Genomic DNA, 22418 nt, shown 5'->3' with positions numbered 1-22418 from the left:
AGGAGGGGAGTTGCCAGATGAGAGAGACAGACCAAACAAAGGTTAGTACGGGCAAGGCACAGTGTTTACAGGGCACTCAGCTCTGCCGAGATACCTCAGCACAGACCCGCTTGACTTCTGTAACAACCCGTGTTGTGGGTTCTAGCAATTCCCATGCTTCAGAGACCTGGGGGTTTGTCCCTGTGTACGTGACAGCAGAACTTGGCCCTTCATTGTTCATAAATGGTTGACCTTTAGCTTTCTCCTCTATGGATGAAGGGCTGCAAAACCAGAATGCCCCCAACCAAACTTAGACAGATTCTTGTTATGCAAAGGATAAGGGTCTACAGCAAAGCCCTTCATCATTTTAGCAGCCCAGGTATGAGCGGGAGAGGGAAGATGTGCCAGTGAGCCTGTTTATTCCCTTCTCCAGCTCAGGTGATGCTGAGGGTATGGAGCAGAATCCCCAGAGCCAGTGACACCAGAGCAACCGCGCTCTGTGCCAGCACCAGGGCTACAGCCTGTCCCTGGCTGTGGTCCCCAAGCTGGAGCCATGACTCTGCACCATCTTATAGCTGGGGAGCTGGAAAAGCTGGAGTCCAAAGCGGGACTAATAATAATCTGTAATTATTTCAACTTATCCTGATGCTTGAGTTCAGGCTTCCTAAGGCACATTTTGCCTTGGCTGTCTTGAGCCGTATGCAGCATCAGCGTCTGCTGGCAGAGAGGACCTATGGCATGTTTTGAAGGCTTTGGCTTTTCACTGCACTGCATCCCCTTGTCAAAAGGGTTTATAAATCAGCCACATTAACCAGCCCTTAAAGGCAGAGTCTCAGTTTGAGAAGACTCTTAAATGATCTTAAAGATTAAAAACTTCACGGAGAAATTTGGAGGAAACGCGTACAGCTGGTCTGAGTCCTTTAGAGAAGTGTAAGGAGATGAAATTCCACATACTAAGGAACGCTTTTGTGACAAATCGCCCCCAAATGATCTTAGAATTTATATAAAAATTCTCCCACGAGGATTGTTTGAGCCAAATGATCACTATTCAGGCAAAGCTCTCATCAGCTGCAGTATGCACATGTGTGCACACAGAAACACCAGAGCCTATTGCTACATCTGCACACTGGGCTCCCTTTGTCATCCGTGAGAGTCGAGAGGATATTTAATACAGCAAATGATTTTGTCCAATTGCTGGTGAATCCTTTCTGGTTAAAATTTTACAGCATGATACTGGCAACAAACCACAGTCAAGGGTGGAGCTAATTCTGGTCAATGCCAATAGTTTTAGCGCGTGTTTAGGAGAAGAAACCGTGTTTGTATCCTGAGAAGAGACAGAGACCACAGAAAAGCAGAATACAGAAGCAAAAAGTAATGACTGTCATTACTTTTGCTTGTACACCAACCTGCGTTGCATACAACGACAGTATTAGTCCACACCAGCTCACTTTACCTACGATACAGGCATCTTTGGTAGGTGTTAATAACTGTTTGTACACGTTTTAATGGCTTGTTTCAAAATAAAAGGACCCTCTGCCATCCCACTGGGGTGTACACCTGTAGTAGCCACAGTTTGGTGTGGGCTACACCTTGGATGCACAGTCCTGGAACCAGAAAATCAATAGAGTTTTAATTTCAAGTCGAATCCCCCTGGAGAAAAGCTTTTGTGCAATGCACGGCCAAAGAGCATATTCCTCAGCAGGGAATGTTCTCTCAAAGCATCCGATCCACTCGTCTTCATCCGCGAGTGCATCGCTAATTGTCAGAATTCCTGGAGCCTAAACTGCACGTTACTGTGGGGACTGTGTCCACTCTCCAGCACTCTGAAGGCAAAGGGAGGTTAAACACACAGGTTTTAATGATGGAGGAAAGTGCATGGACCAGGTATGTGGTGAATGAGATTTATCTATACACAAATTTAGGAAAGGAGAAGGGACAAGGGGGAAGGGAAAGGAAAGAAAGAAAAGAAAGAAAAGAAAACAAATCAGAATTACATGCAGTTTATGTAGAATAAGGAAAAATGGGTACTTCAAACCAAAATGATTTGCTAGTTGGGCTATTGTGCTGTGCTAGGCAGAAATTAGTGGTGGCAATAAAAGGAGCCAAGCAGAGAGCACTTCAGCAAGCATAAGTGCTGGGGGTGTAAAGGGAATTTTGCCTCTTTACAGACTGAGTTTCACAGTCTCTGGCCATCTAGATTGCAATTAACACTAACAGCAATCCTGCCCTGTTGCCAGGAACAACCTTACTGCTCCCATTAGCCACACTGGGAGCTCCTTGCTACTCAGGATCACGCCCAAAGCAGCACCTCAGTAACGTTCGGTGGGACCTGTCCAGCCCGTGGACCATATCTGCTCACTGTCCCAATGCTTTTTTCTCCCCGAAATGTCCCTCCAAGAGCATGCTCGTGTCACTGCATGAGCAGAGAGAGGAAGGACAGGAATAAATTAATTTAAACATATGAAAAGCTTTAGAAAAAGAAGCCTTCAAAGATATGAACAAAATTGGGCTGAGGAAGATGGCTAACATGGTAATTTATTCTAGATAGATCAGTTCAAAAGGATGGGTCTGTTATTCATTAGAAAGCAAGAGAGAGTGGTTATGAACTGGAATCATGACATCAATTAGTTTCCCCATTAGCAGTGATTGGGGTAGCTGGCCAGCCCTGTGCAAACGAATACATGCTAGGAATTTCTTATGTCAATTTAGTATTACAGACTAATGTAATTGTTAACCTTGGTACTTCACATTCATTTTTAGAGCTTAATGAATCAACTGTCTAATTTGTCAATGTTGATTAAAAGATGAAAGACATGGGAATATTTTCATGCAGGAAAGAAATTGCTTTTGAAAAATAGAATTGATCTATTTTGTGTATATAAAATCAGGCACAAAACTACTGAGGGAAGCAGAGTTTGGGAATCAGACATGCCTCTGGTCCTGGTCCAGCTGCACAATAAAATATGCTTAAACATGTGCAAGCAAAGCACAAGTTTAAGTATTTTACTAAAAAAAGATTAAATTTAACTTATGCTTCCAATCAACCAGACTGGAATCTTTGATTAGATCTCTTAGATCTTTAGTGGAATCAGGATTTAAATCAATGCCAGGCAAAAACCCAGAGATAAAACCGGTTGCAAAATAAAATGTGTTCTGTTTTGCATATACTCCAACTTTTCAAAAGCAGACAGGAGATTCAAAAGGATCTTAATTTTCCATTCTCCCTGTAAAGACAGTATGCTTTCCATGATGGCTTTGCATACGAGAGATCCAGCTTCCTTTAACCAGTTTTCCCCTTTGGAGAAACCAGAGGAGCCAGAGGAAGGGTGGCCTGGGATGGAGTCTGCAGTCCCTGTGTCCTTTCAAGCACTGAGAAAATTACAGCAGTTAAGAATTAGTTCCTTAACCCCGAACGAGCCCCTGGGGAGCATTTGGCTGCATTTATGAAGAGGGTTGAAAAAAATAAAGTGCTAACAACGTGGAGAACATTTAGGCATGTTGCCAACGGAGATGGTACTCATCACGAACATTCTTTGGAGACTCCTGGATGGCTTTCATATCGAAATCCATCAACCTTTTTGTTATTTTTGTAGGAGAATTACAGTCCTCCAGAGGTTTCACTATGAATCCCTCCTTGAATTTAAAGCATGGTTAACCTGGAAGCACGACAGTATAAAACCTCAGCGGGTTCATGGTGGTGAGTCTGCTTACCTGTCTGCGGAGCAGCCTTTCAGCAGAAGGAGAATGCACCTGCTGGGAAACCTGGGCTTTGCTCTCCCTCACCAAACGGTCATGAGCTCTTAGGTAGTGAAAGTGGTCTTTGGGAATTTGCAGGAGAGAGCTGGTGCCTGCTGGCTGCGACTGCACCGATGCCTTTGAACCTTGCAAGAGAGAGAAGAGACAGAGATGCGACATGCTCATCTGGGGACTGCGTCCCACCCTCAATGACCTTTCAGAGAAAACTGCTCCTCCGCACCTTGGGCCAGACGGGCACGGCTAAACAAACCACTGAATTCAGCAACTGGCTGTCCACGATTGGGAAAAACCTCCCACCTATGGATAAATTATTCCAAAATTGTCTATTATTTCATTTTTCTTGGCATTTTCCCCTGATACAACTGGGACTAGCTCCTGTTAAGCACAGAAGATTATGAACTAGTTTTTCATCTGGACTGGCAATTTCTAACCCCCTGCTTTAGGGCCAGTAACTTTGCAGGCAACCGCACATCTTAGCACCGCGAGGATCCGACTTTGAAAGACTCGAAAAGGATGCCCCCACACCTGAGCGTACGTGGAGGCTGGCTGCTGGGATCTCAAAACCAGCATGCACGTGGGAAATGAAGCGAAAGGGAACAGCACCTGGCAGCTTCCAAGGGTAGTTTTACAAAGCATCCCAGGAGAAGGAAATACATACTCTCCAGTCTCTCTCTGACCCTTTGTGGTTGCTGGCTACTTCTTCTGAAGGGTTTCAAACTCTGCATGCTCCCCCCACCCTAGGCTCAACATTTTTCAAAACAATTCATTTAACCTGGACCGCATCCCAGAGAATCTCATTTGTCCTGGAATCTTTCCCAGAACAACAGCCCCATTACGAAGGAGTATTCAAACAAATACCTCCTGCAAGTGCCAGTGTTTCTGACAACAAAACCTTTCTCAGCTTGAAATATTATGGCTTAGTTGTGGTGATTTATCGGAGGTGCCTGGCACCTTTTGCTATCTTCACAGCACTTTACAATATTAAAAACTGTAAATAGGTAGGGGTGACTTCCCCCACCCTGAAAAGCAGTGACATTGTAGGTAGAACAGGACAATGATGCATATGCCAAGATTTGGGCACCTTACCCACCTCTGAGCACTTTGGCCTGCTTAAGACGATTGGAATTTCACCAGCAGGAGACAAACACAAAAGGTTTAATTGCTTAATGTGGTTATGAATAAGACATCAGCTTTACCTTTCCAAAATACTTCTACATCTCCATGGAACAGTTTTTCCTGGGGATTTACAAGGGTGCAATGCCTGCTCCCCCCCTCCCCCCAGCAAACCGGGGCTGTCAGATGGGGTATTCAGTTCTCCAAGCTGTAAGTGCAATCTTGGAGAAACAAGGGACTCAGAAACTACCCACTGTTTGGGCAAGTTGACGTAGTTTTTGTTCAAGATAGAGCAAACGCATTCAAATCAACGGTAAAAAATGCAGCACTGTAAACTCTCCGTAGCAAATGGGATTCTTTTGTATGGTCAGGGATTAAAACTCCAAGGAATTTCTTGTCTGTTAGAGAGCGCCATAAATTCTGTCTCCACTGAAGGTAATTAGAGTTTTGCTATTGAGTTCAGTGGGATTTCACCAGGATTTTAGCCCACTTTTTGCATTATGTGCAAACAAGTTCTTCAAAGGACAGCTCTTGACCTTGAAAATTTTGTATTATGGCAGGGATTTCTCACAGCTCCAGATTCATCTTCCTCCGTTGTGTCCGCAGTTTTTTTTCTGCTGTTCAACAGTCACTATTCATCCAAATTCTTATTACTATGCAAATTTCAACATCTTATTTCTAATCTGTTCAAATCTCCTACCATTCTGAACCGTGCTGAAATTATGTTCTGCATAGAGGCTTTCAAATGACAATGCTTGTAAAAACTTCTCCGTCTTCTCTGTGACAAATGTCTAAAATGATGGCACGTACAGAAGAATTAGACAGCTCCATTCCCTTACCAGGAGAAGGTAACCCCTGGCAGAGCGAGTAAACGAAAGCACATTGATAAGCACCATGAGGCGGCTGCAAGTACAGGTACAGAGGTGCAGGTAGAGAGAGCCCTTGGTACCTGCAATACGCTATATCTAAGAATATCCCTGCCTTCACCTCTAAGGCGTAAATCCCAACCATGGACACTGGGAAGGACAATTCTACACTCTCTCATTTTTCCATTCATGTCACACTGAGATCTCTCTCAATTCAGCACATTTCTGTTCATTTTACAGGCATTTAGTGACAACATCTTCCTATCTTTCACAGATGTTCCCATATACAGCTTCCAAAACCTGCTAGAATAAGTACTGCTGAAAAAAAAAAAAATCTGACATGAGGAAATATTTTTCTGCTGGAATCTTTGCTCTGAGACCACAGCCAGGTCAGGTGAGATGGATGGAGCCCAGGCTGTAGAGACTTGTAACCTTCAGGGAACCAAGCAGGGTGACAGCTGGCATTGAGCCAGGCCAACTGCTCACTGTCACATTACCAAAAAGTTCAGAGGAAAGGAGTTCTCTTCAACAGCCTGGACTTTGTAAGTGGTGGAGGGTCTTTGCAAAGCCATTCCATGCATCTGGACACCAACACCTCCCTGGAAACCAACAGCAATTTTCTGCCTCCTACTGAATAGGTTGGAAAATCCCAGCTGTTGCTGTATTGGAAAATCCTGCTCTTGTCCTAGCTGACAGATGTGTACCTGACTGGGACTTGTGATGTGCCGGATTCCTCTCGCCCAGGGAGGCAGGGCAGGGGCTGGAATATGGCGCCTGGAACATGTAGCTGTCATTTGGCAAAGAGTGGGTGCGCCCCACCGAAGGCTTTCTCACGCTCAGCAAGTCCTTGCTGGGAGACAGGGTCAGCGTGTCATCTTTGGAGCGGAGATCAGCCTACAGGGAAAAAAACAGTGAGGAAGGAAGACGTCACGGGTTGGGGAGAGGAGAAGTGCCTAGAAACGCTAGCGACAGCCATTGCAATCAGTATGGCACGATGGGCATGCACATCGTCAGTACGTACAAGTTGCATGAATGGATCTACCGGGAAGCTATACCCCTCGTTTTGTATTGTCAATAAATCGTCACACAGAATGAACCACAGAAACAGAGGAAGCAACACTGTAGTAATAAACCATGACTATTTCAGGGATATGCAAAAGAAGGCATCATGCCTCAAGGCCAGCAAAGGTCACATGCTTTGCATAACTTTGATCCTCTGCAATAACAGTAAAGCTTTCTCTATGTGCCCTCATCAGCAAGTCAGACTTTTGCATGGTGAGTAGCTTCCTCTCCTAACAATAGAAAAAAACCCCCAAACCAAAACAAATACAAAAACTAGTTTACAGGAATATTCTCTATTCTGGCTCCCAGCACAATTTTATTGGTTTTTCTTCTCACATAATAACTAAACCCATTTTATTGAAAGGGATATCTAAACCTACTGCTTCAGGGTTAAAGCCATTCTCTAATTAGAAGGGATCTCATGCAAGCGAGGGTTATTGTATATACGTTGACTGTGTAGTTTTCACAGCCAGTCTCTTGGAATGGGCAGCACCAGAGGCAATCTTGAATGAGGTGGATGCAGGTCTGATTTCATAAGGAAGTATCTCCATCCCTGAAGTGTTCTTGGGTGTCATTATGTTGGGTTTATTAGCAAAAATGGAAGCAAAGTCAACTTCCCTGGGTATTTCCAATGAAATAATTATTTCATCTTTAAAAGGTCTCCATTGAAAAACACAGAAATATGATGAGATACTGTAGTCTGAACCAGTATATTGCTGATCATTTTTGGAAAACCTCATATCTTTTTTCCTGACAAATCTTCCCTTCACTCGGTGCATTACAGGTTTTCTGAAAGCAACACAGATACTTTTTTCCCAATTTCATCCTTCAGTCATAAAACCAAAATTTCACTATGGCATTTTGTTTGCACAAGAAACATGATGAGATTAAAAGGAATTTACAAAAAGGAAGGAAAAAAAAAAAGGAAAAAACCAAGAAAAGGAAAGGGAAAAAAAGGAAGACCACTGTTGTAAATTTAACGAAACAAACGGATCTTCACTGTCATGCAGCATTAGTTTCAGTCCTCGGGAACCTGCTGATTTGGATGTAGCCTGGATACAGCCTAGATAAGAAAGCCTGCAGTCTCCTGATACAGCTCAGGGAAGGAGCGCAAAACCTGTGCTGGTAAAGCTGAGACTTGGGTTTTGGGAACCTCCCTGTTCCTCTCTGCTTTCCCCTTCTAAGCAGTATGTTTATGCTATTTAGCTTTCACATTATTTAGTTTAAAACAAAAAAAGATGGCCTGAAACCTGAGATTTCAAATTCTAAACCATCTGGATCCAAAACATGAGAATTTGGATTCAACATCCTACCCAAACCCAAACTTTAATGAACCTTTAGGTTCATTGACAGGATCCAATACCACAGCGGGCTCGTTTCCACTTTATGATCATCTCGGGGGAAAACTCGTTGAGAGAACTTCATAAAAACCATTTAAAATGGCTGCAAAATGATCTTCTTAGTCCAGCACACAAACAGAGCAGCGGGAGCACGTGACTTTCTGGTTCATTGGTAGTTTTGAAAAACATGTTGTCTTGGCTTGACTGAAAATCAAATCTGAGTTTTCCGTGAACCAAAAAAAAAAAAAATCTCGGCCCAAATCTATTTTGAGTCAAACAAAACATTCTGAGGTATTTTTCAACTGAAGTTGTGTCTAAATGAATTATAAAAACATTGCGTTTAGAAAATATTTCAGTGAAAGCTTGGAGTTTTTCAGGAGCTTGGGAAACTGCTTTGAACCAAACGCTCTGTTGGTATTGACACAAATTCACAAAAGGTTTTGCTCAACCTGGTTTTGCCTTTTTTTTTCTTTTTGAGAAAAAACATCTTTCTTGGCTATCCCCTCAAGACTTTGCTATGCTGTCAAACAGGTTTGTCTAACCCGATTCAAAACTAGAAGTCTCCTCAGTCCAGCTCTCCAGACTAACTAATTTTAAACAAAATGTCCCATACAAAATGTTAAACATAGATTACGAAATCTTTTTCACGTGACGCCATGAAGCATGATGGGAAAAATTGTCACGGTTTAAGAGATGTTTCCCAAATAAGTGCTAATTAGGATGACAGTTGACTAGAATGGCAGAAAACTTATCAACAACACAAACATCCAAAGGCAGGTACATGAACAACAACAAAGAAAACAAGAATGATTCCAAAAACGTTGGAAGAGGAGTTATGTCTGTTGTACAGCAGAAAAAAAGCACTTGACCGCTACACAGCTAAAAATGTCTAATGTTTCAAAGAGGAGATTGTTAAGGCAGGGTTCAAAATACTGGTTATTTCATTCAAAAAGACACAAAGTAGTCCAAACATTATTTTTTTGTTGTTTTCAGTGGGTAAGAATTCACAAAACAAGCAGCATCTCAAAGAGATCCCCCATCTGATATTTGTAAAATAAACAGTCTGGCTCCAATCATGCAAAAGCCTCGTGGTGCCTGTGTTCATAAAGACAAAAATCCATTACAAACCAAGGGGTTGTAGATGACCCCTCAGCAGAGGACACATGAGTCATTAGCTCATGGGTGTCTCTTCCATGCAGCATCACTGATTTGTTTCAGATGGGGAGGAAATTTCAACCTTGACGCTTTCCAAAGCATTTTTTTACTATTTATTTTACTCGTAGAAAACACATTGTTTTTACATAAGATGCCAAAGAAAAAAATAGAAATAAATACTTGCTCCTTCACAAGGAGCCAAGTCTGTGGACAAGAGCGGTAACGACCCAGGACCTAATGGCATTAAGGACAACGTCCTGTTCAGGGGAAAGGTTGGTGCTATTTGGAAATGGGCTCAAACTGGAAATGCCATTAGGCAGGTGTAGAGAGGTGGAAGCAGTATTTTGAACCCTGTAAACATCAGACTATACAGCGACCAGTGTATGTACATTGCTTTCCAGAGCATTAAGTAAGTGTGTGTTAGTATCATCAGGAAAAGAGTCATCCGTCAGAGCTAAGGACCAGGACTTTTCAGAGAGAATATCTGACGTCAGAGACAGAGCCTCCATCTCAGCTAGAGGGATCTAAAGGGAGAGATGATTAAGCATAAGAAACCAGGACAAATCTTTAGGAAAAGAAAAAAAAATTATCATAATCTAAATACTTCTAGACACTAAGCAATATCCCTGCAGTAGGAGATGCTACATCATGCACATTGTTACTGGGGACAGAACATTAAAGAAACGAAATATAACAAAGAAATGAGGAAAAAAAAAAAAAAAGAGGGACATTCGTACTTAAATGCTTACCAGTGAGTTGGGAGGGAGTTTAAAACCCTACACTAATGCTAGCACTGTATTTTGTTGTTCTCCTGTCTCGATGAAGAAGCAACAGCAACATCACTTTCACACTAAAGATATTTATCCTCATGGCTGTGATCAAATACAGGAGGCTTCAAGATCTTCCGACTTCTCTCAAGTTGTTCCTACCCAGTAACCATCCTGTTTTCTTGGCCTCCAAGGTAATCTGCTTGAGTCCCCAAAGATTCCCCAACACCACTCATTTTGCAGGTGGGGTATGCAGCGTGCCCTTCCCTGCACTCCAGGGAGAGTACAGGGACCTCCCCCTCCCTGAGAGGCAGGTGGGACTATAATTAACTTCCTAATGGCTAAATAGGGACAGGGAGAAACATAAGGCTTGATTCAGAGTCTGGAAAGCTCAGTGAGTGCCTTTCTGGTGGCTTCAGTGGGTTTTTGCCTGCTGAAGAGCCTCCAGTGCCTGCATAAACACCAATAACTATCCTACTAAAAGAACTGCCTGCACCTTCCAGCCCTCAGACGCCACCCCAGCCCTGGTCCCCAACAGCTCTACAGCTCCGAGCACACCCGAGCTGGGAATAGGTGCTGCACTGCCGCACGGATGCTGTACGGACGCGTCTTGCACGACTGCATCCCTGCTGAAGGCATTCAAGTAATTGATAAAAATCTTTACCAAGATACTGATGAAGACCTCTCCCTAGACACAGACTTCTTTTTGCAAGAGCCAGGAAACATCACTTCAGGTTTTAGAGAAAAAGGGGTCTGCGGTATCTCCCCCACAGCAGCATCCCTGCGGCCAGGCAGCGCACGGAGGGATGTTTGCCCTGAAGAGCAGGGTCAGCTCTCCCCAAATCCCCACCCCGGGACACATGTGTGTACGTCCCCGGTGCCCACAGCATTTGATCAGGTAACCCACAGCCCTGGCTCATGCATGCAGGAGCCTCCTGGTCGGACAAGCCCCAGGTGCTTCCTTTTCATTTCTCGCTGTGCATTGGTTTTTCCCTTATCCTCTATGCTTGAAAAGTCTTTCAACAGCAACATACCTTCCAAGAGAAACAACAGAGGCCCAGATCTGTTGCATTTAAGTTGTCAAAGGGCTGGATTTTCTCACTCTTAGAAATGGCATCAGTGGGGTGAAATAAACCCAGTGATAAGTGAACCTCGAGAGGCTCAAAACTTCAGCTGAGATAAGTGAGAGGGTCGGGCTCCTCTAATCTAACCTGGGGCTTGATATCTCCTCTAACACAGCAGTCTGCTGGCAATGGATGAGAGAGATGCTTTGGAGGAGCTCCTGATTTCAGAAGAGGCTCCCCAAAAAAGCATTGCTGCAAAGGCTGCCAGCACGAGGACGGTGATCCCTAATGGGGATCCACGGGCTGGAGCCAAGAGTGTGGGAGTGTGGTGGGCACCAGCAGCTCCTGCCTGATGGAGCTGCTGGGAGCTGCTATTAATCAGGTTGCTTTCAGCAAGTCCCAGTGCTGCTCTGAATTCCTGACTTGCCTGAAAACATGACAAATGGTGTGAACAGAAAAACCAAAATGTAAACAAAACATCAGCCCCTCTTCAGCCTCCCTTCTCCCAAAATTGAGTTTGAAGATGTCAAAACATATTTTTTTTGAAACATTCAACTGATTTATACAGGTTTTAATTACGAGGGGTAGAAATAAAATAGCTTAAATGTTAAAAGAAAAAGCCACTGCACACTAGAATACTATATTTTTTCATTACAAAAATGTCAAAACAAAACCATTTTTTTGCTGCAGCAGCACTTTCTGGTGAAAAATGTTGTGACAAAAAATTTTCAACCAGCTCTCGCTGAGTTTCATACTGACCCTCTGCCTTCCCCACCAAAGCTACTCTCTCTATTCCTCCGGCAATTCTTGGAGGCAACCACTTCCTATAGCTTAATAGCCCTCAGTCTGGAAAGCGATACGCAGCAATCAGAGACATGTTATTCCGCTATTTAAAGAGCTGCAGTAGGACTTCATTTTACCTAAGCTTGTTCCTTTCCTCTAATGAACCACCAAGTTGGATAATTTAGAGTGTCAGTGAGCTCATAAATAAGCACACTGATATAACAAGAAAACTTCTGCTATTTTTAGCCAGAAAGAAAAAAAGAAAAAAAAACCCAACAGAAGAAGAAATAAGGAATTTGCTCAATTCCAACTACAGGGGGGGGGAAAAAAAGATATGCTTGATTTATTATTATGTGGTGTTTTAGGGAAAATATTTACTCTTTAGAGTAACACGCTTGAGAAAGTAGGTATTTTATCCTAAGTAGTAAATGAACTAATTTCAAACAAATATTACAGCCCTTTTCAAGAAAACACTGGAGCACACAATTACTTAAGGACATCATTAAGGGCTGCTTCACCTTCTAAATTCAGTTTAGATCAGGGATGAGGATCTAGTTTACAGTGACCCATTTGCAAGAAGTCTCTTTAGGAAAATCGATCGAGACTGGATTTTCATGCAGTGTAAGTAGGCACAAAATGCACAGATCATTTTATGATCCCCACCAGCTCAGGCTCTGCTCTGGGAAAACCTCGCACCTGACTCCAGGCTCTGCAGACATGTCCTGACATTGCTACGGAGCGTCGGTTAGGAGCAAGAAGCCAAAAACAAGAACCTCACTGAAGGACGGGATTTTGTACATTTTTCCCTACAACACTCGTGAACAGTAAATCCCAACAAACATCTTCTTACTGTGTTGAAGAGGGAAACTCAGAGCCTGTACTTTTCCTCTTGCATTGATACACAGCATCATAAACCAAGATATTATCTCAACTCCCACAAAAAAAGACAAAATGCCTTATCCTTCAAAATCCCTGTGACTACATTACATAAAGCAAAGAAATTTCTCTATTAAAGGCCTCAGTCAAATCAAGTTTGGATGGAGACTTTGCAGGAAATTAGGAATATTAACCTGGTTCTCAGAGTTGTAATACTCGGGAGCTGGGAGGGCATAATGATGGCACACAGAGCCTGACAGGTTGTCCATCAGCTTCAGCTCTCCTTCCAGAGATTCCTGGATCAGCAGTGATATGGTATCAAACAAGTGCCTTTCCTAGGAGGGGTGGCGTGTGGCATGCAGAAAGAGAGAGCAAGCCAAAAAGAGAGAGGAAAAAGCGAGGGATGGAGACAGGGAGAAAAGGACAGCGTATAAAACCCAACGAACAAAAGGGGAAAAAAACAGAACAGAAGGGGGAGAAAAAAACAGACAGAAACATTCAGGAAGAACAGCAGTAACGGGAACAACGGGACAGGGGAGGTGAGGCAGGAGAGGAGAGAGAACAGTGCAGTAATATCACGGTGAGCAGTGACAGCTTTCTCAGACATTACTAGAGACGGGGCCGATGCCGGCTGCCCCGGGACCGTGGCTGCCCCCACTCAGGGCCCTCCTCAGGGACAATTCTCGCTCTCAGCAAACACGGCCAGTTCCTCCTGGGATCTGAGCTGTATCACGGGGTCGGTATAGCAGCATCTTGGTGCTGTGGACTTCTATAGGACACCACTGCTGTCAAGTTTCTATACTCATTGTCCACATTTTTGAGCATGAGGACCTAATACTTGACACCTAAATCCATATCCAGAGGGCACATAAATTAAAATAACCTGACTTGACGAGAAGCTGAGCATCCTGTCCATGAAAGCTGCAGATGACCAGGATGGACACGTGTCAGGTCACTAATTCACGTGCCAGACATGGGTTGAGGTGCCTCAGTTGTCCTGGCCCACTTCAAGCCAGCTGGCCACGGCACAGACAACGGGAGGTTATACCGAGCAGGGTCTGGCTTTCGCTGGGAGCAATTTAAGGATTGCACCTTTCATGTAGGGAATGCCTACTACATACAATGAAATGAGGACCGTCATTACAGTCGAACAGCACACAGTGCAAAAATCCCGGGGAATAGGCAAGCAAAAGAGCATGCTGACCACATGTCCTTGCAGGGTCGTGTCCTGGAAATTGTATTCCTCTGCTGTCGTGCTCAAGCATCAGATTCGCCCTGAAATTTCTGGCTGGGAGATTAAATAGAATAAAATCTCGCAGCGGTTTTTGAGGCTTCTGTTTGAGTGAAAGAGCAAGAAACAGACTCTGGAGATTATGACTAGAATAAGTCCCTTCCAAAGCCAGCTGCAGAGAGGGCAGGTTTAACAGACCGGAGCGCTGAGGGTATCCGGGTATCCTTCCCACCGATTCGTCTTGCAATTTTGCAATTTCACTTTTTGCCAGTGTGAGTGCTGATGCAGGACAACAGCGCTGAGGACAGTTTGCCAGTACTCTGCCTAACATGTACAACAACAGCTGGGACGTGTTGTTTCTTCCTAGAGGACATAGCGAGTCTGGATTTCCCCATATTGCCCTGAACTCCTTTTTCCTGTGCCAAAGAGCAGCCTTGGACTCCATCTCAGACATCAGTGACTCCTAATGGCACCAGAAATTTCCAGTAGCTTAGGAAACAAAGCTTAAGCAGGGATTTACTCTTTTTCACCCTTGGACTAAAGATCATAAATGAGTTTTTCATGCATTAGAATACTCATTAGTCTACCCCAGGCAGAGTCCAAGATATGCTGTTGTGAAATCATGATGTAATAAAAGCTAATGAGGTCTGTGTAGAGTTTAACCCAATTTGCAATCAGCTAAGACTAAAAAAAGGCTGGACCGTTTTTCTTGTATTATTCCAGTTCAGTTCCCTCTCAAAGGACCTGTCTGGGTCTTGACCTCACCTCTCTCATTCCTCCGACTGAGTCTTCATCCAGAAACTGTGCTTTAGAGAGGCTTGTTGCCACTCGTAGCAGCTCCCACTTTACAGCCCTGCTCCGGCACTGTTCCTGCCGGTGGGAGTCCTGCCACCCCCCCGCCTCGTTCCCTGCCGGTGGGAGTCCTGCCACCAGTTCTGATGAGCTCAGGTTTGAGTCTCCTCTGGATTATTCTATTGTTAAAATAATCTTTTCTTACAAGCATGATTTTTGGGATGGATTTTAAATTGAGGTTACATAAAACAAATTTACTACTTAAGCAAAGATTAGCCAAGTTTTATTCCTCTTTTATGTTGTGGTTCATGGTCTGCATTAGAAAAGCAAACACATTATCCTCATGATTTTGCTATCAGAAAGGACCTGACCCAGACTCTAGGTGAGAGCAAATTTGGAGCTAGCTTTGAATGTGGTGGCTTGGGCACTGCTCCAGAACAAATTGCAAAGCTCTCCACCTTCCAACAGATGCATCAAGGTGGTCTGGAGACCTGCCTAGGGTCTCTTCCCTGGAGCATCAGTTCCCACACCACACAACAAACAGTCAGCAGACAGTGAGGAATACAAGCCCTGGAAGTACGGTACACCCGCTCCTTCACCACCGACTCGTGCATGTCTTCCCCTAGCAAATACACAGGTCAAGCCCTCTTCACCCTCCAAACGAGATTCTCACCATAGGGTAAGCTAATGAGAGTTGAGAATCCACCTTGATTTGCAAGGGGTTGGTACATCCTCGGGGGCTCTCGGGTCTCTCTCCACCACGGGCACTGCCTGTCCACGCGAAGATGTCCGAGGGGCTGTGTTGGCCGGGGGTGATTGTCTTCATTTCCATTTCCAGTTCTGCTTCAAGCTCTGCCTCCTCTTTAGCCTCCTTGTTACTCTCCTCCAAGTGCTTCATGAGCACAGCGATCACCACGTTCACCAGGACAAACTGGGCCGTCAGCACGAAGGAGACGAAGTAGATGGGTGAAATGACGGTGTTGTAGCAGGTGGACTCCTGGTCACAGTCTCGTAGCGTGTCCTGGAAACAGGAGGAAACCACGGAGGGATATGAAGCGGTTGCAGCATGGACCTCCGTCTGCTGGCTAGTCATCTGGCTGTGATGGGTTCTCCCTTCATGCAGAAAATTGAGGATATTGGGAAAATTTCATGTCTAGAATGGCAAAATACTTGCCAGTAAGACCTTATGCTTTCTGTGTTAGTCACAACAGGCAAGCTCAGAGGAAATCGTCCTTGGGGTGTGTGACAGCAGAACGTCAACACCCTGCTGCTCCTAAAGGAACGGCTGTTTTACCAGGTTAGAGACCCCATACACGGGAGTGTGGCAGACAGATCCAGGGCAAAGCAGAGTGCTGCTACAACCCATCAGCTATCCCACAGCAGCTGGGCTTGCAGACAGTCTTTCCTCAAGTTCACACCCTGTCATCAAGAGTTTGGCCACCTTACACTCACCATGGGCTACAAATGGACACCGAAGAGATTTTTTCGGACTAGCTAGCACCCTGGGTATTCATAGGCCAGATTTCTTCACAATAGCATGCCTTTATGGCTGTCCCCTAAGGGATACTCTCTTTCAGAAACCTGGGTTTTCCCAGGAAAAAAACCCAACAACAAAGTAATGCCAACAACAGTAACAGTAACTGGAGACTTAAGGAAAAAAGTAAAACCAGTGCACACAACTGAGCTGAACTTGTGCTACTCGAGAGATGAGCCCCTTTATTTTTTTCCCCTTCTTTTTAAGTTACACTCTCAGGGTAAAAAAGGGAATATATGGAGCATGCCAGGAACCTGCACCTGTAGGAACTGCATTGCTGGGAGGAGGGAACAGAAATGTTAGACTCTGCCCAGTGCAGGAATGAAGAGGCCAGCTCACTGCAGGACATGCTGGCTGAGCATTGTTACCAGCCTGGAGCAGAGCGGACAGATTCTAATTAAGCAATTCTAGGCAATACTCATTTTCCATGGGTCTCTTACCTTCATTATCCCATTCCAGTTGTCTCCTGTGGATACTCGGAAGAGGGTCAGAAAAGCCATCCCAAAGTTTCTGAAGGTGGCGTGCCGTCCCAGCCCCTCGCAAGGGTGCGTGTCGTCGCACTCTGCGGGACCAAGCACAGCCGTGAGACCCCTGCTTGCACACTGCTCCCACCCTTCCACTGGCACAGGAGGACTCACCAAGGTCTCCAAACAGCTCCACTCCAAGAGCTGCAAATATGAAAAACAACAACATGAAGAGAAGACCTAGATTCCCCACCTGGAAAGAGAAAAAGAAATGGGGGGGAAAAAAAACACAAAAAAAGAACATTCATTGATTTTTTTGCTCCAGACCTGTTTCTTGCTGTATTCTTTAATCCAAAACTTAAATGGCTTCAGGGGAAAAATGACCTCAATGTGAGGACTGTATCTCAGACTGTGCTTCGGAAGGGAAATGTGATTCTCTAATGACAGTAAAGATAAAATGATTAGCATTCCTCTGCAATAGGAAATTAGCTCTGGGCCAGAGGAGATCTGGTTTGATATGGCAGTGGGTTACCTGCGGCAGCGCTTGCATCACGGTGTCCAAGAGGGCTCTCATCCCTACAGCCATCTTCAGCAACTTCAACACTGCGGAAAACACGTTCGTAATATGGTAACGGCAGTGTTAGCACGGAGGCACAAACTCAGTCCCTCTCCCAGGAGCCACAGATTATAGGAAGAGAAATGTGAAATCATGTCAAGTGTTCTCCATTAGTTGCTATAGTCCCTGGCCTTTGTACATCGCTCTGGTTGCTTGGATACTATTAAAATCCTGTGAATAGCAGCATCACCTATCCTGAGACTTGGAGAAAGCATTGTCGTTCTGCCTGGCTTTTCCTTTCACCACTTTATCTGTGTTGGACTCATCTCCTTCTTCCTCTGGTTATCGTGAGCAGTTACTTTCCCAGCCATGGGGCTATTTTCCCACTTCCATAGGCTAACCACTTTCATACATGATTCACTGAGGAACTGATTTACACATCTCTTCCAGAAGGTTGCATTTCCAGTTGGAAACCGCATGTATTTTTAATTCTGAAAGGGATCCAATGCACAGAAAAACCACTTTTTCCCCCCGCTTGAGACACAGCAGCATTTCATTTCTCCTTCAGTTCCCTCTTTGCTTAGAGGAGGGCTGCAGTCAGAGCAATTACGCCTCAGAGCACAACACTGCCCTTTCAGGAGGGCCTGGGAGTTCTTTATTAAGGCCCTGAGCACTCACATTTTATGTCTTCATCATTTGGCCCTGAGACCTCCCTGTTCTGAAAAATCAGGCCCTGAAGAAGCTGGCTTCCCAACTCGGGTACGTGTCGTTACAAGTCTGAGGGGTCAGATGGATGCAGAGTGACGAGGCATGCTTTGTCACCAAGTGATGAGATGTAAAGTCCCATGGGAAATTAAATTTATTAGATGCTTGTCTTTTAAAGCCAACATACTCAAGCTCATGTTCTCTAATCCCCGCTAGAGATGACTTTGATTTGACTGGCATATTTTTTCCAGGTACAACTCTGGGAGTTACAGCTATTTCTCTTTTATTTCTGAGCTCTCAGCCTTCAAGTCCTCTTAAGATAGAAACACATGGTCAGTTGGCTCAGATTTTTGGCTCCTTGCAAGTATTTTCCCCCATTGTTCTTTTATTTGTTTACAGCCTGTTGATGCCAGAACTATGCACATCACGATGGGGATGTGCCTCAGAACTGTTTCCCAACGCTTAACTCTCTCCTTGGGGGGACCTTGCACCTCAAATGCAAGTCAATCCTGCTTTATTCGTCTCACCTCGAGCAATCCTGAGAACCCTCATGATTCGGATAATAGTGGGGTTAATTGGTAGCGAAGCGTTCACCTCGATCTCTTCCAAAGTGATGCCCATGATAGACAGCAGCACGATTGCCAGGTCTAATTGGTTCCATCTGGAGACAACACAAAATGAAGTTCAACATCTACTAAGAAGCTGGCAAGGAGAGGTAGCTTGTTTCACATGAATTCCAGTCATTTCAATGGTTCTAGCGCTCAAATGAATCTGCAGCATTTTTCTGAGGGTATTATACAAAAGCAGTTATGTTATGAAATCATCGTAACTACTGCATCTCATTAGAAAATCAGCCAATTCCAAAGATACTCTTGACTAAGGGGAAACAGAAACAAAAGCTGGGCAGTTTTCTACCCAGAGGCTGCAGACCCCAGGGGAGATGTTGCGGCATCTCTCCGGCCACTTCCAGACATGACGCTCGTGGACCTCAGCGTGGGATCTGCCCTAGAAAGAACCGGACCCCGCGTCCAGTTCTTGCAATAAAAATCACGCTGAGTGAAGGAAATACCCCAGGGATTTGTGCCATGTCTGAGAAGGGTGTAATCCCAGCACGGAAACCAAAATGTGGGGAGAGGTGTGGAACTGCCCCTCAGCTGCTGAAGGGCGCGTGTCAAGTCCTGCTCAGTGCCACCGCTCTTGCTATTATGGAAGGAGGCAAAAATGGGAGGAGGAAGATTCACCAAGGACATAAAATCCGTATTTGTGAAATGGAAGAGTGAAAAATCTAGAAGAAGTGGCAATTTCATCTGCTGCTTTACATTTGCACAAAAAGTGGTCCCTTGTCCCTTTCATTTCCATTCAGGACCAGATTTCTATCTGTTGGCATAAGTTTTGTCACTTCACCAGGTCGTCGGTGAACCAGCCACTCGGGGTGAGACTCGTTCCTATTGTGTCCACTCCCAAGGGCCAAAGTGGTGCAGTCGCACTCCTTGGCACGCGCAATCCTTTCTCCAACTCACGTCCCAAGCCTTCCCCAACCCAAGTATCAATCAGTCACACCGAAACGCGTTCACACGTGTCAGACTGACATCACCAGGAAGAGTATTGGGGTGCAGGATGCTGAATTTGGGCAGCTATCTCCAGAAAACTGCTGCTGGTCAAGATGGAGCTTTTGTTACCTGTCTTGGAAGAAGCGACGAAACCCAAAGGCGATAAGCTTGAAAACAGACTCCAGGACAAAGATAACGGTGAAGATGTAATTGCAAATCTTCAGGGCTTCATCGAGAACCTGGAGTGTGGATACAGGACAGGGGGTTCGGCGCTAGCTCTGCTCAGGGGCTTCGCTGCCTGCAAACCTGCCCTCCTTTCACCAGTTACTCATTTCCAAACTACAGACAAAAGGCTCCAACCATGGGCTTTCTCCAACAAGTGTCCCAGGGAAAAATCCCAGTACTTCAGGGAGTGCAGACTGCCTTTCTGCCTGGCCCCAACCCGGCCGACACAACTCACAGGAGGGGCTGACAGAAACCCCAACCCCACAGCAGTAACACAGCCCCAGCTGGGGTGGTTCGGGTGAGTGGTAAGAGCTGCTGCATTTGCAGGTGTCAGCAGTGCAAAAACCCTCGTGCTCTTGGCAGAAAGCTGAACTTCATCCCACTTACTCCTTTCTGCACTGCTGCAGGAGCTGTGGGCTGGCCAGCACCACACAAGCGCTGGCCAAATGGCTTCTTTGTGACAGGCTGTCATTTACTTCTCACCTTGAGCTTTTGGCAAGGAGCAGGAGAGAGGGATGGCATGCCAGCAGGAGTGAGTGCCTTGGGTTTTCCTCTGCCCACCCTTCCCTCTGCAGGTGTCACAGCCTCGACATTAACTACAGGTGCCCCCTGGCTGGGACAACTCCTGCATTAAGTCAGGCATTAAGCCACATCAGAGATCGTTTCATCCCAAAAGTCCCACTGATGAAGGAGCACTGTGACAGCATCCTCCTGCGTGGCCTAAGTAACGTCCATCAAATGGGAAGGTAACAATTGTGTCCAGAGCGCTGTTAGGGAGCTTGGGAGATGGCAACAGAGTGCTCTCAGGGCAAAAACAAGACTTTCTGATCCCTGAGCAGGAGATATCCTAGTGGATGGAATATAAGCCGTGCACTCGGCCTGTGTGCTGCAGTTCAGCTTCAAGCATCCATGGACCAAAAGCACCTCACTTGCCCAAGAAGTACAAGCCCAGCCACCAAAGGAAGCTGAGGCTCTGAACGAGCCTCCCTGTCATACTGCAGGGAACCTGGGCTCTGCCAGCAAATGAGTGTATTTATCTGGCAAAAGCAGATTTTGCCCAGTAGCTCTTTGCTTGAACCACCTCTGTGCGCACAGCAGCAGCTCTGGCTGGGAGCTCACCCACAGAGCATCCAGGGTATCCCAACCCCTTCCAGCAGCGACATGCTGAGCCATCGTTAGCTGGGATATAAAACTCTCTGGTATGTTTAGCCTTTTAAATATCTGCAGGTTGCCAGCCATCAGTCGCCCAGATCAGAGTGATTTTGGAGCCCTGATTCAGCAAGACTCTCAAGCATGTGCACGGCTCTGACGGTGCTGTCATCTCAGCACAGCCCAGGCTTGGAGTTATTACCCAAATGCTGCATACCGGAGGCTTAGAGACAAAATGTTATTTTCCTAAAGAAAATTAAAAACAAAAGCCTGCCCAACATTTTTATAATACAAGAGAAAATGTAGCTGCAAAACGACTGCGGTAAGACGCGCGCCCTAGAGCGATTCCAGTAGAGGCTCCTTAGCCAACAACCTTTTTCATCACCAAACGACTGAATCATGCAATGAGCCTTCCAGGGTATTTAAAGGTGACCCATACAGAAAAAATAAATTGGGCTTGTGCCCTTTCACTTTTTGGCTTCTGTAGGACAGGCTAGATGATATTATTCCCCTCACTTGTATGTCTTATTTGTTTGGGTTTTTTTTGACATTAAGTATTCAAGCCCTGTCTAGTCTTAAAGAATATTTCCTCCTATTGTGTGTTATATTTATTCATTCTGAAAGTGGCTAATAAAAATAAGTACAAGTTACATGGCAAAGGCAGCTATTTCCATTTCATTCTTATGCACAAGAGACTTGACATCCCAGGACAGGCTGTTTTTATTTTCAGAGTATGACAAAGACCCAGGAACTTAGTGCACTAATATATTAAAATGTATTTTAATGACAGTCATGGAATCCAGTGCCTGTGAAAACTGGGCCCTGACACTGGGGATTTAGAAGAAACTTTGAAAAAAAAACCCATTTCACAAATTCTACTATTCTTTTTCCTTTTTCTCCTTGTTTTGGTGGAAAACCTAAGTCAAGCAAAGGATTTCAACGATGATCTCATCTAGCAAACCAAACAAACCCGCTCCCAGCCTCATTTTCAAAGCAGTCCATTTGCACGCCTGCAGTATATGGGAGAGGTGCAACAGGATCCGGGTTGGTTGATCCAAAAGCCATGGTTTGAGCTGGAAGCCAGGTGAAGGCTGGGTACATGCTCCATGGGGCAAGGGGACACGTCAGGCATGGTGAATGGAGTTCCCAAGGTCTAACAGCAAAACTGGCCTTAACTCTGCCCGTCAGCACATCCCACCACAGTTGAGCATGTCCCCCCCCAACTCCTTTTCCCCCTCTCTCTGCCCCAGTACCTTTGGCTGCTGGTAGTGCTCCATGGCCATGGTGATCACGTTGAGGCCGATCACGCCGGTGATGAACAAGTCCAGGTAGTGGCTGGTGCACATCTGGTGGATCAGGAGGCGGAAGTGGGAGTAATCCGAATAGTAGGGCTTACACTGTGCTTCTGCAGCGGGGAGGAGGAGAGCGGAGAGGCACGTCAAGTCATTTCT

General features: G+C 45.2%; 1 protein-coding gene across 1 annotated transcript in view; it reads right to left on the bottom strand.

Annotated features, from left to right (window-relative positions):
* The window catches only part of CACNA1G (calcium channel, voltage-dependent, T type, alpha 1G subunit), a 100704-nt gene that overhangs the window by 882 nt on the left and 77404 nt on the right, over positions 1 to 22418 (bottom strand). Inside the window, 10 exon segments of the mRNA XM_010150615.1 lie at positions 3691 to 3860; positions 6419 to 6608; positions 12956 to 13096; positions 15458 to 15805; positions 16759 to 16880; positions 16957 to 17035; positions 17315 to 17385; positions 18571 to 18704; positions 19723 to 19832; positions 22221 to 22372. Of these exon segments, the coding sequence (XP_010148917.1) occupies positions 3691 to 3860; positions 6419 to 6608; positions 12956 to 13096; positions 15458 to 15805; positions 16759 to 16880; positions 16957 to 17035; positions 17315 to 17385; positions 18571 to 18704; positions 19723 to 19832; positions 22221 to 22372 (1517 nt within the window).

Source organism: Eurypyga helias, unplaced genomic scaffold (genome assembly GCF_000690775.1).
Source record: "Eurypyga helias isolate BGI_N326 unplaced genomic scaffold, ASM69077v1 scaffold15344, whole genome shotgun sequence".
Lineage (NCBI taxonomy): Eukaryota > Metazoa > Chordata > Aves > Eurypygiformes > Eurypygidae > Eurypyga > Eurypyga helias.
This window is presented reverse-complemented; position numbering and strand designations above follow the sequence as displayed.